General features: G+C 41.5%; 1 protein-coding gene across 3 annotated transcripts in view; it reads left to right on the plus strand.

Annotated features, from left to right (window-relative positions):
• LOC146796555 (cytochrome P450 3A24-like) overlaps positions 1–18,411 on the plus strand; it is a 318,208-nt gene that overhangs the window by 254,255 nt on the left and 45,542 nt on the right. For all 3 annotated transcript variants that reach the window (XM_085629191.1, XM_085629190.1, XM_085629189.1), the window contains exon 10: positions 7,757–7,917. In XM_085629191.1, coding sequence (XP_085485317.1) covers positions 7,757–7,917 — 161 coding nt within the window. The remainder of the gene's footprint in view (positions 1–7,756; positions 7,918–18,411) is intronic.

Consider the following 18,411-nt stretch of genomic DNA (forward strand, 5'->3'; position numbering starts at 1 on the left):
GAAACTTCCGGCGCCGTAATTTTACCTATACACAAGAAGGGTGACCGTTCCCAACCAGGCAACTACAGGCCAATGAGCCTCATTGATTCTATCCAAAAATTAGTTGCAAGGCTAGTCAGGATCCAGGCTTGGATAGATGAGATGGACATTTTGACCCCCTTACAGGCAGGGTTCTGTCCCCATATAAGCACTGTTGGCCAGGTGTTCAGGTTCGTTCTTGTCTATTGGAAGGTAGTCGCTATTGGAGGTGGTACGATTTACGCGACCTTTGTAGATCTTAAGACCGCGTTCGATCTAGTTTCTCGTACCAAACTGTGGAGTGCCCTTCAGGCTCTGGGGAAGCCCTATAAATTATTGAGTATCCTGGTTAAATCACATGAAACAAATTATGCACAGGTTCGATGGGGGAAGCAGGGGGATGTTACCGTTCGCGGTACCTAAGGGGGTCCGACAAGGGTGTGTACTGGCCCCAACCCTGTTTTCACTCTTTATCAATAGGGTGGTTCAATACTTTACATCCCAGGCCACTGATGCTCCAATGTTGACAGGAATGAAGATACTGCTGCTCATGTTTGCAGATGATACCCTGTTTCCAGGACTCAGAAAGGTTTGCAGGTCGCCCTGGAGCGTTTCGGGGATTTTGTCGCGAGCATGAGCTAGTGGTAAATGTAGACAAAACGAAGTTCATGGTGTTCCATAGGTCAAAGGCCGTGAGGGGGAGGGTGCACATGAATAATGTCCCCTTGGAGCAGACTAACACATTCACCTATTTAGGGCTAACATTGGGTAAGAAACTCAGCTGGAAATCCCAGATCGACCTGCTGACACTTAAGCATTCCCAACTTGCTAAAAGAGCATAGGTTTTCCAAGACCAAGCCCATAGCCCCTGCGCTAAAGATATACAACCTTAAAATAGGTTCATCCCTGCTGTATGGGGCGGAATTATGGGGTTTTAATGATTTAACATCTTTGGCAGCTGCCCAAAACAAATTTATGAGAGGTCTGATTGGCCTCCCGCAGTCTACTCCACTGTGGCCTTTATATTTGGATCTGGGCTGTAACAAAATTGCCGACCAGGCACGGTTTAGACCTGTAGCATTCTGGAAAAGGCTCTAGACCACCCCGGGGCTTACCCCATATGCTCAAGCTTTCTCTGAAGTTAGGTCGCTGGGTTGTACAAATAAAACCCTTGGATACGGAATCTAAAACACACACTGACCAGCATGGAGTTGAGCAAACTGTGGGAGGATCCAGTAGCTGCTATCTTTCCTGGCAAAAAGGATTTGAAAGCAGCTTACTTGAGCACGGTTAGATTTCAGCAATTTACACACAACCAATGCTGCTCTTTGACTCGGGTTTTCAATGAACATAAATATGAGCCAAAACCAGAAACATACTGGGACATTATTACTAGACCTACCGATAGGAAGCTGTATTATCAGTTTAGGGTGGGTTCTCTTCCCATCAAAGTGTTCACCAGTAGTTGGCACCCCGCTACGGATGACAAATGTCCCTTTTGTCCAGCCGAAATTGAGTCACTAGCTCACATTTTCTTTGTATCCCCCGCCTATAGGTCACCTAGGCACAAATGGTTGAAACCAATTTGCAAGAATATGGGCATCAGAGTAGCTATGGAGGTTCTAAGGATTCTGAAAACCAACACTGAGGATCCTATTGTTATAGCAGTGGCCAAATTCCTGAGCTGGTTGTGGGCCATTCGAGCAAACAAGTTGAGGGTTTGTTAATACGGCCATATATAATAAATAATGAGTTAGACCTCTTAGCTATAGCTACTACTAATAATCTATCAAAGTTTTAGTAATTTTTATGTATTATGTTTATATTTGCCTACTGTCTTAAAGACACTTGCTTTATTGTGATTTTTAGCTATTTATATAATATATGACCAGTTTTTCCAGACAATTTGATACAATGTTAGGCTATATGTACTTTTAACTTTCTTTTTTAATTTTGTTTTTTTGGTTATTTTAATTGTTTCACTGTTTTTGGGAACACCAGCTAATGTGGTATTGTGCCAGTTTGCATGTTTGCTGATGTATGTTGTCTTTTATGATTTTTGATAATCGAAATAAAGACATAATTAAACTGAAACTGAAAACAAGACACACATCAAAGGCCAGTAGTAGGACACGAGAAATTGATGCTCAATTATGGCAGAATGTGCAGCCACAGTGGCAGCAGGAGATGCCCTGCTCTCTGATAAGTCGAGTAAGTTGCATGATCCAGAATCATCACAGTAGGATAACTACGACAAGCCAGCTGGACTAAGAAGAGGGAACTGAGGTTAATTCATGACCTCAGACTATGTAATATATCAACCAACCAACCCACTAGAATATAAAGTCTGACAACAATCATATCTACAACACAAAATGGTGAATTTTTGAATGCCAGCAGATGCTTGTTAAGGGACATTAATATTACAAGCTGGTGTCCCTTGATCCCATCCAAATGGGATCACATAGGGACGGGTCTGATCAGAAGTATGAGGAAATGTCAGATTTAAGCCCGTGTGTAAGATCTCTGTATTTTCTATGTGTTCACTGTGAAGTAGTCAGCTGTGGAAGGAGCAGGGCTAACTGCGTAAACAGCGAGGTTCCAGCTTCCAGGTAGCAGAGTACTTGATCCTAGCAAATTTAAAAATGCCAACTAATGATTGGAGGAAAGCACAAGAACAGCCTGTATTTGTGGAAGAGATAAGAGAACCTACCTATATAAACCCAGTGACAGATGGTCTACCATTTCATTTCCATGACTCATATACATCCTGGCTGTGTCCACAACTCCTAGAACTATACAAGAACTGCTATGAGGGAAGCAGTAATTGTAGATCTACACAATTAGAGTATAGACTTGTTAGACAAAGCATTGTATGAGCCATTATCATTACTAAATGCTCATTACAAGATATATCCACTCTGAACAGAACGGCTTTGTGCCAGGTCACAGAACTCTCTGAACTTCAGAAGACAGTTTCAAGGCCTAACATATTTCCTTGTAGCATATTCATTGGCCTCAGTGGTGACACTTGACATAGAAAAGACCTTTTACTCACAAGGTTGTTCTTCCATATATATAGCCTTGGTAAAAAAGGTACATGGACCTACAATTCAAAGTTAGATCTAGCTGCTGTATACAGAGCCTGTGCAGACTACAAAAGTGGATAGTATATTTGGGAGACTTAACAGTAAAGAGGGGCATCAGAAAGGATGCCTCCTTTCGCCCATCTGGTTTTCGTTGGCCCTAGAACCCCTAGCAGAACACTTCAAGCTATATGGAAAAGTGAATGGATTAGATATAGTGGATGCCAGCATATGATTTCTTTATATGAGTATGATAGTCTGCTATGTCTTAAGAAACACATGCTGGAAATAAAACAACATTTAGATACATTAAGTGACTTGTCCACAAAAAGGGTAAACTGAATGAAATCATATTTTTCCAACTGCATAGAACAGAAACAGTCGAACAGCAATGGGATGATCCAGCCCCTTTAATGCTTGCACCAATGTCTTTCAGATGCTCGTGGTATAGATTTGCTACATACATAAATATTTAATAGAGGGTAAAATCTTCAAAGCTGTGCTTGCATTTTTGGTGTGTTATGTTAAGAAATTTTGTAAAGCTCACTTTTGCCCAGAAAAGGGCGTCTAGATGCTAGATTTTAAAAAATAAAAACCAGACAGATTAAAGAGAGAAAAAAAACCCATGTTTTCCGCTTTTTTTTAATTGGTGAAAGCTGGTTTTGAGGCGAATATTGGGCAGGAGCTCGTTCCTTGTGTTTTTTGGAGCCTGGTAGGAAAAGGTGTGACTACCACACCAACTGCAATAAATGCATGGTACAAACAGTAGTCCAGTATTGCCCAGGACTTCTATGTGGTTTTTGATGATGATCCCCCTGACAATGATAAACATGATGGAACTGTGGATAATGATAATATTATGCAGGTTGCTATGTTCCTTTAGTAATGTACCAGTAGCATTAACTTCGTCATTAGTCACTCTAGTTGGCAATTTGGAAAGGTGGAAGTAGTAAGGCAGCACTCGAGGAAGTAAGACTCCCACAACTTAACGGGGACAGGGAGCTCCTAATTATGAATACTACTATATAGCTTCACAACTCAAATTTGTTGCAAAATGGACTCCACACTCCGATGAACCAAAAGCGGAATGCCTAATGGTGTGAAAAGCAATTGACATTCTATGGGGCTCAATATATGGTGCAAGAACTGAGGGCAGGCAAAGGCCTAATCTAGTGACAGCGGTAGCATGGTGCTGGAACAGATACACTAAGTTGAAGAGAGTTAAACAAATATAGAGCCCGGAAATTCTCTTTGGATTTCCAGACCCCTGGGGTGACACTCCCTTAGAGACCAATCTGAGAAATCATTGCTTAAAACAACAGGCAATATGCATTCAGAGGTATGCTTAGGAGTTTGCGAGAGGTGCAGGAGAGATACAGGATCACTGGGGTAATTTTTGCCTTGGGCATTGATGCAGGCCACATGGCACAGTGGCAACACGAATCAGCCAACAGGCTGAATGTTTCAGGCAAGACTGGCATGGGGAACAGGATGTAGAATAGAGCCAGATTATGGTGGTCTTGGGCCAACCACACACAGTGTTAAAGACACACTGGGAAGAATTCTTGAATAAGGAACTGAGCGATGGTGATTGGGACAAAATAGTGGTGTACGTGGCTTGCGTTTTTCCAGACACAGTTGATTCATAGTGGTTCGACACAGTTTCCTGCTGAGGGATTGCATCACACCCTTCAGCATTCACTCAATATTCTGAACAGGTTCAGGTGAATTCCCCAGATGTCATTCGCCCAAAGCAGACCACTAGCGTGGGGATGCCCCATCATGAGTAATGCACTGAGAGTTGTAGAGGTTAGTGAAGATACCCTGATGACAGCGACACTGGAGTAATTCGACATGGGGGAGTCCATAGAGGCTTTGTTAACGTGTACTGGTACTGGAAAATGCAGGATAACAATGGGCTGGAAGTCAGCAGAGGCCCCTTCACTCAGGGTGTGGAGAGCGGCCGGGAGAAGGATTCAGTACTCTGTAGCCATGAGAACGGCACCACATGATAAACTAGAGGCCTCGGTGCCGGATTAGAGGCTGAGATGAGAGGCCGCCATGAACGAGCTCACGTTTTTAATGTGCTTCCCCCCTACGAACAACACTGTCTGACACAAGAAGTGCTGTAAAAAGCTGTGAACTGGAGTGGGCCTGACGTCAGCTTCTATTGCATGTGCTCACCGCTCATGCTCACCCCTATGACAATGTGTGACATCAGAATAGACGATGATGATGAGGGGGAAGTATATGCCAATGTGACAAATTTAGGTTTAAATATGCAATTTAAAGGTGGTTGAAAATACTGAGACAAGATGTAATGTACTGTTTTTTTATTGAAAAATACGTTGTTAAAAAAAAAAGGAATACTTAATATGTTGTTAGCCTGATGCTGCACAAAACATATCACATCATAAAATAAGCAGCACAGATGAACACAACATAAGGCACTCCTACACGACATAGCATAAAATAATGCGCCTTAACGTGACATATTATAGCACATTATAACCCAGCGCTCCACAAAATAACACATTAGAGCACACCATGACATAACAAAGAACAACCTAATATAACATAGCATAACACAGCCCTGATACACCATAACATACTGTAGCATAGCATGATGCTACATAACACGAGGTACCATAACATAAACCAGCATAGCACAGCATGAGGTAACATAACAGACCTTAATATAACACAGGATAGCATAGCATCATACACCCTCACATAGCACAGCACGATCAAACTTTAGGGACTCTAAAATATCACAGCATATCGCTGCATGACATAACATATCACACCACACCAGAACACGGAACAATACTGCATGGAACAACTTAACACGCTTTAACAAAATGCAGTACACCATAACACAACATAATTCATCACAATATAACAAAACAGCATAGCATAATAGGACACAACATAACACACCCTAAAACAACTAAATATAGCAAAGCGCACAGCACACCTTAACAGATCATAACATCACGTGACATAACACATCCTAACATAACAAAGCATAGCAGAGCATGACATATCTCACCCCAACCTAACCAAGAATAGCCCTTCATGACACAACATACCACACCCTTGTGCAACAACAAACACACATGACCCCTTACTAGCATAAAAGGCCATTTATTAGGACAGGGTTGCAAACTTATTGAACTGTAATCTGCAAAAACATCAACTTTGCAAGTACGAAAAACCTCCCAATACATCCTGCGACCACTCACACCTCATGCCACCTTTCAATCCCCCAAGCCATCATACCTTGCTCCATACTTCATTGATCCACTCCTTGTACTCTTGTCATCTAGCCATGCTCTCTTTCCTTTCTCCCAAACACCCTCCTCCAAAACTCTTTTCTTGCTCAACAACGTACCGCACACTGAGTTTTTCACCTGTACTTTGTTCTTCTCCCCCCGAAGGTGTGGGTAAACCCACATGTGACTCTCCACCACCCAAAATATTACCACCCAGAACAAACCCAGGAGGGTGTTTTTCTGCCACCCTGCACACACTGGCAACCTCTCAATGGTGATCTTGCCTGCACCATATGCTCTCATGCCACATACGGCTCACCACATCCTGCAACTCCATCATGTTGTATGTATTCCCCATTTGAGAAAGATGCACCCCCTTAACCCGAAACAAACAAACCTCCTCTTCCTTAATGTCCCATGCGAGATCACTGTGATACCCATCCCACTGCCGAAAACTCTCATAGCTCTGTTGAGCTTGTGACAAGCCTTTTCAATTTCCACATACTGTACAGCCCCCTGCCAAACCCAACGTGGCACAAATGCCTGTCCCAGCGAAGTTCCTTTTGATGGCTTCCAGATCCTGCTGCATATGTTGTAGCAGTGTCAAAGCAATTGACTGCACAAGATCATTTCCCCCCAGTTGAATCAAAAGCATATCAGGGTAACCCCATTGTGGAAACAACTTAGTCAACCAAGGAAACAAGTTACCCCATCTCATTCCCCCTTTACCCTACCACAGCACCTTGTGCCGGCTGCAGTGCACGTCTAAATTCCTTATGTATATTTGTTGATCCGCATTCTAGTGCTGTGGATAGACAGCTGACCCAGATGAAAGGAGATTGGGCACCAGCCTACGCAATCCAAGGGAATTAAGGTACTTTTATCTGTCCACCTAAAACATTGATATCCCTCACTTCCCTCCCAGCAACGCTGAGTGTCAGGAAGAGGCCGGATACGCCTCTGCTGGCTCAAATAACCCTTCCCTCACTCCTACCCCTTCCTCCCTGACTACCTATCCTGACCCATGTCCTGTTTGGCACGAATCACCCCGGGAAAAACTAGTCTGCGACTCGCTTTCCCCGAGGACCATTGTTATATAGCATAGAACAACATTATAACACATTATAACGTAACAAATTATAGGTTTGTACAACACATCACAACACACAATAAAATAAATCAACAAAGAACATCATGACACAACATAGCATCTTAGCATAACTTGGCCTAGCAGAGCATAACAGAATACAGCATATCATAACATAACACAGTGCAGCACAGAACAATATAACATAACACATGCTAACATTACAAAGTATGGCATATATGCTATCTCACTCTTTGTATCTCACTTTCCTGTTGATCCTCTTTCCACAGCACTAACTGATAGTGAAATTATGGCCCAATCTGTGATCTTCATATTGGCTGGTTATGAGGCCACCAGCACCATCCTTTCTTTCCTGTCATACAACCTGGCGACCCATCCTGACATTCAGCGGAAACTGCAACAGGAAATAGATACTCTACTACCAAACAAGGTGAGCCGAAGTTACCTGCTGAAGGAGGGTGCTGACGGAAATTCTTTAAAGGACATGAGAGAATTGCGTACAGGATATCTGCTATTGTTTGGAGGATATTCCATTCCCTTTCATCTCTAATTGGTTGTCCAGGTAGTTTTTTTTGTGTTAAAATTCACATTGGCATGTCTAGCCACCAGAATCTAAGCATATTTGTGATGCCGCGCTTTGGTGCCATTGGTATCTTTTGTCAAAATAGAGTAGGTGTCACTTGCCTGGTCCTCTTTCATGAAATATGGTTGATGTAGGACAATGACAGCTAACAGTTACCCTGGTGCCCTGTTCACAGTTGTGTACATGACTCAGGGCGGCAGTTAGCTGTTGTAGCAGGTTTAAAAACATTGCAAATTACAATTTTCCCGCCCTTGAGCAAGACAAGAAGAGCGGCCATAATGATCCCCAGCCTCGGGGTCAAACCTCCAAGGACCAATAAATATCAGAGGAAATTCCTCTCCGAATGTCCTTCTTTTAAACCTTGGTGGTCGCTGAAATAACCTTTTGGCCCGAAGGTGGGATGGATTTGGTGTTTGGGAAGAAAAAAATCCTTCCTACTTTTGCGCAAGACTGCCCTTGGTCAAGTTGGGTCTACATAAGAATCCTGACCAGACCTCTATAGAGTTAAAAAATAAATCAGAAAATGTCCACCTCTTGGGAGGGTCAGAAGGAGCAATGGGGCAGAAACCATCCTCCTGGCACTTTGATAAGGTCCGGGAGGGGTGGTGGAAAGCAGAGCATCTTGTAGCTGCCTCAATGAAAAAAAATATTTTGTGATTGAGAACTATCTTCCTTGCTCATGGGGAAAGCTAGGTTGATGGATGCAAGGACGAAATTACCCTACGCATACAATGACCTTGAAATGTCCTAGAAGCATCCTCGATTTTATTATACAAATTTGACTTTTGCAGTCTATAGATAATGTGTCTTTCCTGCCCAGAGAGCTATGCAGTTTCTCTAAACAGCTGGATTCATTTATATGACATCAAAAAGCACCCAGACAACAGCAGCCTCTGTCTTCGTGTAAAGTCTGTTTTTTATCTGTCCAAAACTTTCTACTGCCTCAGCTAAAGCTTACCTATAGGAATCTAAATGGGAAACTAATGTAATGTGTTGCGGACCATCCGCTGTATTTTATTTTTCCTGCTTCGTCAATCGAGTTTCCAGTATCGCCTATGGGAACTGTACCTTTTTAGCGCTTTATTTCGGAATAACCAAATGGAGCAAAACTAAGGATGTAAACAAAAAAGATCCTATGGATTCAATTGTAAATTATCATTAGGTTTTAACTGTTAAAACTCAAAAGCAATGACTTAGAAATGGCTAAATTAAGGTTTCCATAACACCTTAACTTTGCGCTTGACCACATTTGTGTCATCACCGTAACCTCAGAAACCAAAACGATTAATTTAGCGCTTTTCCATCACTCCTTACAGATATTTGACACAACTGTAGACTTTAGGAAATGTAGTTTCATTTTGCAAAGGACAAGGTCTAAAATGTTACTCAATGTGATTTTTTTTGTTTTTTCTGTCTATTTTGCCATGTGTGCATGAGTGTCCATGTATATGCAAAACAGTACACAACCTCCTGAATATCCTGGTGGTGAAATAATTAGAGCCCTACTAAAGTGGCCCATACATTTAAAAACAAATGAGAGAAACCATGTTTCAGTTAGGTGACCTTTTCGATGTAGAAATCTTTTCTTGTTAACTGTTGGCCACAAACAGTACTGGACACCAATAGTCCAAGTAAATGTAAGTATGGCAGCCCCGAACAAACTGACAGTATTGCAACACTGAATAGATGCTTGTCAGTGGTCCATGTGGCTTATTTATTTGATACAGTTTACGAAGACACCATAGGCATTCACATGGAAACAGATAAATTGTTCAAGAATGTGTCCAAATTCAACAACAGTGTTGATGCTTTCATTAAATTATAGGGAATCTCTGATAGAGCAAGATATTGGAAGAAGAGACCGCGATCGATAATAATATAGAAGAGCTCATGTAATTGTACAATGCTAATGTTAATGTTAGCGGGATTTATAGAGTGCACTGTTACCAATCGGTGTCCTGGCGCTAACCATTAATTGGATCAGAAGAAAATCAGGACACATTACCCATAGTCAGATCTGCTAAAGAGCCAAGTTTTCAACTCTCGTCTGAATTCCAGAGATGAAGCTGAGCAGATAGACATCGGGAGTTTGCTCCATATGTTGATGGTACTGAAGTAGAAACTTCTACCCCCCCCCTCACATTTTTAATTCTAGGTACCACTAAGGTTCTAGAATTAGAGGATCTAAGTGCCCTACCGGGCGAGTACCATCTAAAGTACGTAGCTAGGTCAGGCGGTCCAATATTATGCAAGACCTTGTACGCAAAGCATAAGGCTTCTAATTGAATTCTCTCCCTAACTGGCAACCAGTGTAACTGTTTAATTGTATTGCTGACCGAGATCTTTTTTGGCGTACGAGTAAGAACTCTCGCCACAGTATTCTGTAAAACCTGCAGTTTATTCAGATGTTGGGCCTGCATATTAAGATAAAGGCCATTACAGTAGTGGAGTCTGGCCAATATCAGGGCTGATATAACAAGATTTTGATAATGTCCTGGAATAAAAGGCAGATTCTTTTTGATTTTTCTTAAAATGAAAAAGGTGGACGAGGAAAGGGCATTGATCTGGTTAGCAAAGGTAAGCCTATTATCAACAATAACCCCAAGATTGGCCATTTTCCACAGGCCTTGGAGATCACCTAAGTTTGTCGGCCACCATTCCGGAGGCCAGAAGGATGGGTCATTGCCAAAAAAAAACAAAGTTTCAAACTATTCAAACTCATCCACCGGCTTACCGCTGACATAAAATCATTAAACTGTTTACTAATGGTGGATGGTTTTTTCATGACTGTTATGACGATTTGGGTATTGTCCGCATAGGAGGTAATGGCAGAGCCAAAATATTTTATGATCGGTGCCAGTGCTACAATATAAACGTTGAAAAGAGTAGGGCTTATTGAAGAACCCCGAGGCACTCCACAAGGTAACTTAAAAGGGTCTGTTTTAAAAGGCTCCATCGCCAAAAATTGCGATCTATCTTCCTAAAAGGATTTCAACAAGAGAAGTGCTGATCCCTGCACGTCAATATTTGCTAACCTATCAATCAGGATTGAATGGTGCACAGTATCAAAGGACACCAATAGATCTAATACAATAAGGGCAGCCCTTCCTCCATTATCAAGGGCCTTCCTGATTTCCTCTATGGATTTAATCAGGGCCGACACTGTACTGAAGTCCATTCAGGATAGGAAACAACTGATGCCTTCTTCCATTGGGCTGAAAAGACTCCTGTTTTAAAGATTACATTAAGCACTTTTACCAAATTATCTGCTACGATATCTTATGCCAATTTTACCACTGTTACGGGGCAAAGATCAATTAGTGAACCTGATCTTGAGTTATCAATGAGGTCCATCACTTGCTCCTTCTCAAGATCCACAAAAGTCCTGAAACAGCATTCACCCGCTGACAAATTGCTGCTGGTTGCGTGTTCGGGCTAATGGGATTCGCTCTAGTGATGCAACTACTAACTTTGTTGAAGATGCTTTCCACTTTGTGAACAAAGTGTTAAGCAATCCTATCGCACAGGTCTTGAGTTGGCACTGTTTTAGGAATGGGAGTCGATGTGAGCTTTAACACAGTCCTAAATAGTTCCTAGGAAGAATTTTTTACAATATTTAATTTTTTGTGAAAAATGTATAGTTTTTTCACTCCTAATCATTTCCTTATCTACTCAGGCTATATTTGTATTTTATCCCTTCCACGTATTCACAAGCTGATCTCCAAATATGTTCTTGTTTTTTGCATCTTAATTTACCAACCTTCAACTTATCAAAATACCAAGGGGCCGGAGGACCGTTATGTTTCAAACAACTTGGGATCAGAGGGGCTAATTGTGAACTATTTTTCCCCAGCCAGAGATTGTAAATGGAGGCATTTTACCTCTGGGTTCTCCCCATAATCCAGTTGCGCACTCGCTAGATCTGCTTGCAATGTCTGTTGGTTAACCCTGTTCCAGGCTCTCTCCACTCTACTTTTGGCTATTCTGCCAGTTTGAGACTCAGATTCGAGCGGTCCAACATTAAACATAATGGCCGAATGGTCTGACCAAACAAGAGGCAGAATGTCCTTAACTGCAAGTAATGGATAGTCGAAAAAATACCATCAAGAGTATGTCCTGCCCGTTGGGTCGGACCCTTCACCCGTTGTTGGAGCTCAAAGCTATCCATGATATCCAGGAGATTAACTGTATCCACCTCCTCCATAGCGTCTAAGTAAAAATTAAAATTCCCTAACACTATAAGGCTAGAGTCCACTAGCTGGTCTTCTAATAGATATTGAAGATTATCAATAAAAGTACCTCTCTGGCCTGGTGGGCGGTACACTAAGATACCCTTTAAATTATGTTGTGCACTTAGTTGTACAGTAAATGATAGAGCCTTGCACCCAGGCAAGGTTAAGGAGGTTGAGGTAACCATAGAAAATTCTCAATAGAGAATAGCTACACCCCCGCCTTTCCTGTCCAGAGTGAGAATACCATAACCAGGTGACGTTGCCTCTGCTAAGCTGGAACCTGAGACCAGATAAGTCCATGTCTCTGTAATAAAAATTAAGTCGCAGCTATGGCTTTCTAAGAATTCCGCACATTCTTAACTGTGCTTAACATGAGATCTGGCATTCAGTAAACCACAACTCACTGTTCTTACAGACCTCCTGTGTTCAACAACGTTAACTTTTGAAAATTCGTCCATTCTGACTCCATGCCCAATAAATAACAAACAGGACATGCCTAATGCCACGCACTCCCCTCCATGCTGACTTTAGGACATACCGCTGCTAACTTACCTCTTGAGTTGAGCCCTAATAATTCTTCTCTAGAGAAATGGATCTGCGACTGAGAGGGTATGAGAAAATTATAACTCTCATCAAAGTTACAAAATGCTTAAGGATGTTTGAGTTCATGAAGCTAAGCATCACATAGCTCATTTAATGATGAAGAGCTGGTTAAGAAACTCCACCAAGAAAATGGTAAAAATCAAATTGATGAAACAAAAGCTAAATCTATGAGGAGCCAATATTAGCAGGCACTGCCTGATGCAGATGAAAATCTAATGCAGTGATCTGGTGAAGTTAGCTGGAAATTCTACTAGGCATCTGTTCAAGTTCACAGGGAGTTAGGCGGATCCATCAGCTGGACATAACCTCTGAAATTCCCTCCCATTAATAAGCTAATTGAGAAGATGTTATACATTAGCCTACATCTATGTAGGTACCGCACCAATAAAGTAAAGGGCTTGATATCATCAACAATTCATAAATAGAGGAAATATCCAGTTACAAATGACTTAGACTATTTGTTCCTTCCATATTATTCAGCCCATGAGTAATAGAGCTAATTGTATCAATCCACCAGCATTCTGTTCTGTGGAGTATTGCAGCAATGTCACCTCCCATGGTTAGACTTTTTAATCATCAAAGCCAAATTATTTTCAATGCGGATGGATTGTGTAAACTGTACTACTAACAGAGCATTTATATTAATATTGTAGCATATATTATACTGATGAGAAAACTGCAAACATGCCCTTTGGTGTTAGATCACATAGATGACTTTATAAGGGCGACAAATGCTATCCATTGTTTGTATTGCAAGTACAGTGAAAGTTTACTTCAAGGATATTTGCCTTTGTCAATGTTTTTGTATTCATAGTGAATTGTTAAGCAGTAGAGTTGCTACGTTTTTGGGGCTAGTCATTGTCATGAGCCCAATTGGGCCATAAGTGTGGCATTCTTGATCATGGATCTGTAGATTTCTTCCACTTCCTTTTACATGTAAACTTAGCTCTTGCTATATTGGCTTCACCACCAAACAGCAAGTGCTGGTGCTTCGCGATGTATTTGTCATTTGGATTCATGTCCGAATTGAAGGTAGACACACATATTAAACATTTTTCATATTTTGACTGAGGCTTGGGTTCAAAAAGTGATTCCCTAGGTCACCACCATATCCTCGTGAGAGTCTGTTTGCCAAGGCTTTTGCATTTGAACTATTTGTGGATGGACTGCATTGCTGCATACTACGGTGGTCAAGATTACCCAAAACATGTACAACTTGAGACATTAGTTGCTAACTCTGTAACTAGTCTTTTCATAAATACAATTAAAAGTACACTATAAAAACAATTTTCTACCACTGCATTATTTAAATAGAAAGTTCATCAAAACACGTCTATTATCACAAGCATTATTTAACAACCTTGAACATGCTGTACTAATGAAAAAGCTATTCTCTTTTTAATAATAATGGGTAATGTAATCTATAAAAATAACATCCTGTATTAATGATCCTATTAGATTAATTAACATATATGTTCCATATGCCTTTACTATCCTCTTGGTTGTTAAGCAACATTCTTCAAACATACAGGTAGAGAAGTGACAACCTTTCAAGATAATAGCTAAATAATGTTAACACTTCAAATAACAGTTTTTTACTTCATCTACTAAGAAGTGTTTGGTTTGCCATAATACATGTGCCTGGGTTATCATATATTTGATAGGCAGACTTACCATACAGCACCATAAGGCAATTTTTATTGTGGAAACTGTTTCAATTAAATTTTTTTCATAAAAACACACACATTTTGCCTCAAAATAGGAACGTATAACTAAAGTCCCCTTTAGCAGCAGTAACCCATTGAAAAGCATAACCCATGAAATAATTTCAAAGTAGTTCTAAGAGTCTTGAAATACCTAGCATGATAATGTCCAGTCCTGATGAAACTCTTTCAGTGCTAGCCATCTCTTCTTAAAAAATGCCATGAAGAAGTCACTGAGACAAACTATGGTTCTAAATATTTACAAGCAGTGGCAAAGCCAACATTTTCACCTTTCAGTAGTGTATGCCAAAAAGTAGCCCACACATTGTTTCAGGAGGCAATGTTGTTGGGTTCGGCCAGTGACATATCTATAAAATACTGTGTCAGGCGGTTTTATGAATGGAACAAGGTTTCAGCAAATAGTCAGATTTGTAAAAAGCTCTTGTCCTTAGACCTTTGTGTATTCTGCCCTGCAGCAGCCAAGCATACATGGGCAAGTGTTTGTCTAATTTGCAATACACTTAGGCCCTCATTATGAATGGTGATATCTAGTGCTTACTTTGTAAACAAAAGTCCCGGGTCCAAAGATTTGCACAGGAGTCAATGTAGAATACCAAGGCCGCGAGGACTTGATTTCACCTCATACTTATTTAATCCACGACCAAACTTCCCTGGCATTTCTATCTCAGTCTATTCCATCCCAACATTCTCCCTTTATCACTGTTTACTTTCTCTTCCTCTTTATTCCACCCTTTTGTGTTTTTCTGGGTTGTTTTTCTCTTTTGTGCGCCAGATCAAAATCAAAGTCTGTTGGAGAAAAATGAGTGCTGGTCCCCAAACATTAGTGTCAGTGGGCCCCCCTCTAAACACCAGCTGAATTGTAGCACTAGCTGGTGGTATCTGTGTGGCCTGGCCCTTTTTGCAGGGTCACCCTTGAACATTTTGCCTTCCTCCTCTATTTTTTCTGACCTCGTTTTTGTTGACTTTAGGACTCTGGGCACTTTACTACTGATAACCAGTGCTAAAGTGCATGTGCTCTCTCCCTAAACCATGGTAACACTGGCTTATCCACAATTGGCATATTTACTTTACTTGTAAGTCCTTAGTAAAGTATACTATATGTGCCCAGGGCCTGTAAAAAAAATGCTACTACTGGAACTGCAGCACTGATTGTGCCACCAACGTCAGTAGCCCTTAAACATGGTTTAAGCCTGCCACCGCAGAGACTGTGTGTGCAGTTTCAAATTGCCATTTCGACCTGGCAAGTTATCCTACTTGTCAGGCCCAAACCTTCCCCTTTATTACATATACGTCACCCTTAAGGTAAGCCCTAGGCAGCCCTATCATGTCCTTGAAGTGAAAAACTGCTACATTCATTTTTCAGCACTGCAAGGCCTATCTCTCCCATAGGTTAGTATTGGGTTTCCCTTAAACACTGATTAATTGTAATTTCCAATTAGGAGAAGATGGAAATTTAGAGTTTGACGTATATGGACTCACAATTTAAAATTACAATTTATTGTGAAGTCGGATTTTAAATACTAAGTCTGAAAATACCCCTTTTAGAAAGTTGGCATTTTCTCACTTTAAGCATTCTGTACCTCTGCTTTTCTCTGAATACACGTATGGCTTGGGTGACTGCCGGGCTTTGTGCATTCCCTCTAGACAGCCACACACAAAGGGAGCTGGGGTGTGACATTTCCATCCTGATGGCCCATCACCAGGCTGATGGGCCTTCCTGAAGTAGATTGGGAGGGAGGAGCTGACCCTTTCACCTGAATAGGGCTCTGCCTGTCCCCACACAAAGAGCTGCTTACACCATGTAGTGATTCTGATGCTAGGGCAAGAAAGGCAGGGACCTTTTGATCTTCAAATGCCTCTTTGATGTCCCCCCCCACTTCAAAGGTACATTTGGGTGTAAGTACTAAACTCCTGACACCACCTGAAGAGAATTCTATTGGACCTAAAAACATTCTGCCTGGCAGAAGAGCTGATGTGCCACAGGAGGGACTGCCACTTTGCTACCTGTTCTGCTGGGTTGGCTTGCTGCCTGCTGCTTCTTACCTGGGAGTGAGAGGGACTAGACCTGCACTCTCCACATCTTTGAACCCAAGATTTTCCAAGGGCTTGCCTAGTGTTTTCTGAAGTCTCAAGACACAAAAGACTTCTTGCAACACTGCTGGTGATACTGGACTCAGGCATCTGGGAGTGCAACCCTTTCCTGAGGTGCCCCTCCAGTCCTGGGCCTCAGAAGTGGGTTCTGCAGCTGTTTTTCGGTAAGAACTGGTGCATCGACCCAACTGCGTGAGGAAACCAGATGCATCACGCTCTGACGCAGTGCCAAATCGACAACAACGATGCCGGTCCTGACTGCCAGGTTCGACGACGACGAGGCAGCGCCGATTCTTCAATCCCATCTACAAGGCTCGATGACAATGCAGCGCTTAATCTTTGACTCCGTCTGTGCTTGGGCTTGTTTCACTCTGATAAATATTTTCTATTTTTCTAAACTAGCATGTGGTCTTTTGTAGTGTTTGCACTGTGTTACTGTAATTTAGGTGCTGCACAAATACTTCACATATTACCTCGTGAGTTAAGCCTGACTGCTCTGTGCCAAGGTACCAGAGGGTGAGCACAGATTAATTTGGGTTGTGTATCTGGCTTAGCCTGACTAGGATTGTGGTCCCTACTTGGAAAGGGTTCATATCTCTACCAAAGAGAGACCCCAGTTCTAATAGTATCCAACCTAGAGTGTTATTTCCAGGGAGTTAAAAACGAACCCACACATGGCCTGTCAGACCAGCTCTTCTGGTACTGCCAGACTGGAAACAAATGTCATGTAAGTGGTTGCAGTGGCCAGTGACATAATACATAGTTATATGAATAATTGGTAATTAAGGTCTTTGGTACTTCTCATGATATTTTGGTGATGTCCATGTGGGGATGTACAAACTAAATGCCTTTCCCCAATTCTTGACTCTGATAAACAATTTAGCTATATGATATGCTTAATGGTGCTGAAGGCAGCGCAGATGTCGAACAGAATCAAAGAGCATGTGTACCTTGGGTCTATGACGTGACTTGTTCTGCTGTATGATCTGCTGAGTATTTTCATAATTCACAAAATTTTCCCCTCAAACCAGTCCCGTATTAGTATCTAGTGTATTTTTGTAATGAAAACACTGGATTTTATGCATATTGGGAGTTGCCAAATGAGCCTGTTTCCAAGCATTTTTTACACACTCTGCATGCTTGAGATAGGTCTATAGTATCTCAGAATCGGAGTATGTGGCATGCCTCAGTCATTTGAGGGCATCATCTATAGAGACAGTTTAATAGATGAATGAGGAGATGAAGGGTGCCATTGCTGGTATACTCATATTGAGATAGTAGGTTTTGCAAATATTTGGAGAAGGCGACACATTTTTTCACATCTTACTACTTGTGGGATTTAAATGAGGGGATTCAATATAAGATCGTTTGAGAAGGGAACAAAGAGGGTGATAGTATGGAGATCCCACCAGCTCTTTAAAGATTCCTTATGACAAGTTGCAGTTTTGGCAAGGTGGGACAGAAAGTGAGGCTGCTAAGAAGGACCTATTTGTACGTGAAATACTGAATATGGTATAACATTCTATCAAGGGCAATTTCATTGTCTTCTATTGCTGTATTAGTATTTTGCAGTGACACTTGAGTTGTCACTGGTGAACTATTGGTTGGCCATAGATTTTGCTCATTTCAACTCTTGACATTTGAAGTAGCTTATGTGGTCAAGGGCCCAATGTTTACATAACATATACATG

This window comes from Triturus cristatus, chromosome 10 (assembly GCF_964204655.1).
Source record: "Triturus cristatus chromosome 10, aTriCri1.1, whole genome shotgun sequence".
In the NCBI taxonomy this organism is placed as follows: Eukaryota; Metazoa; Chordata; class Amphibia; order Caudata; family Salamandridae; genus Triturus; species Triturus cristatus.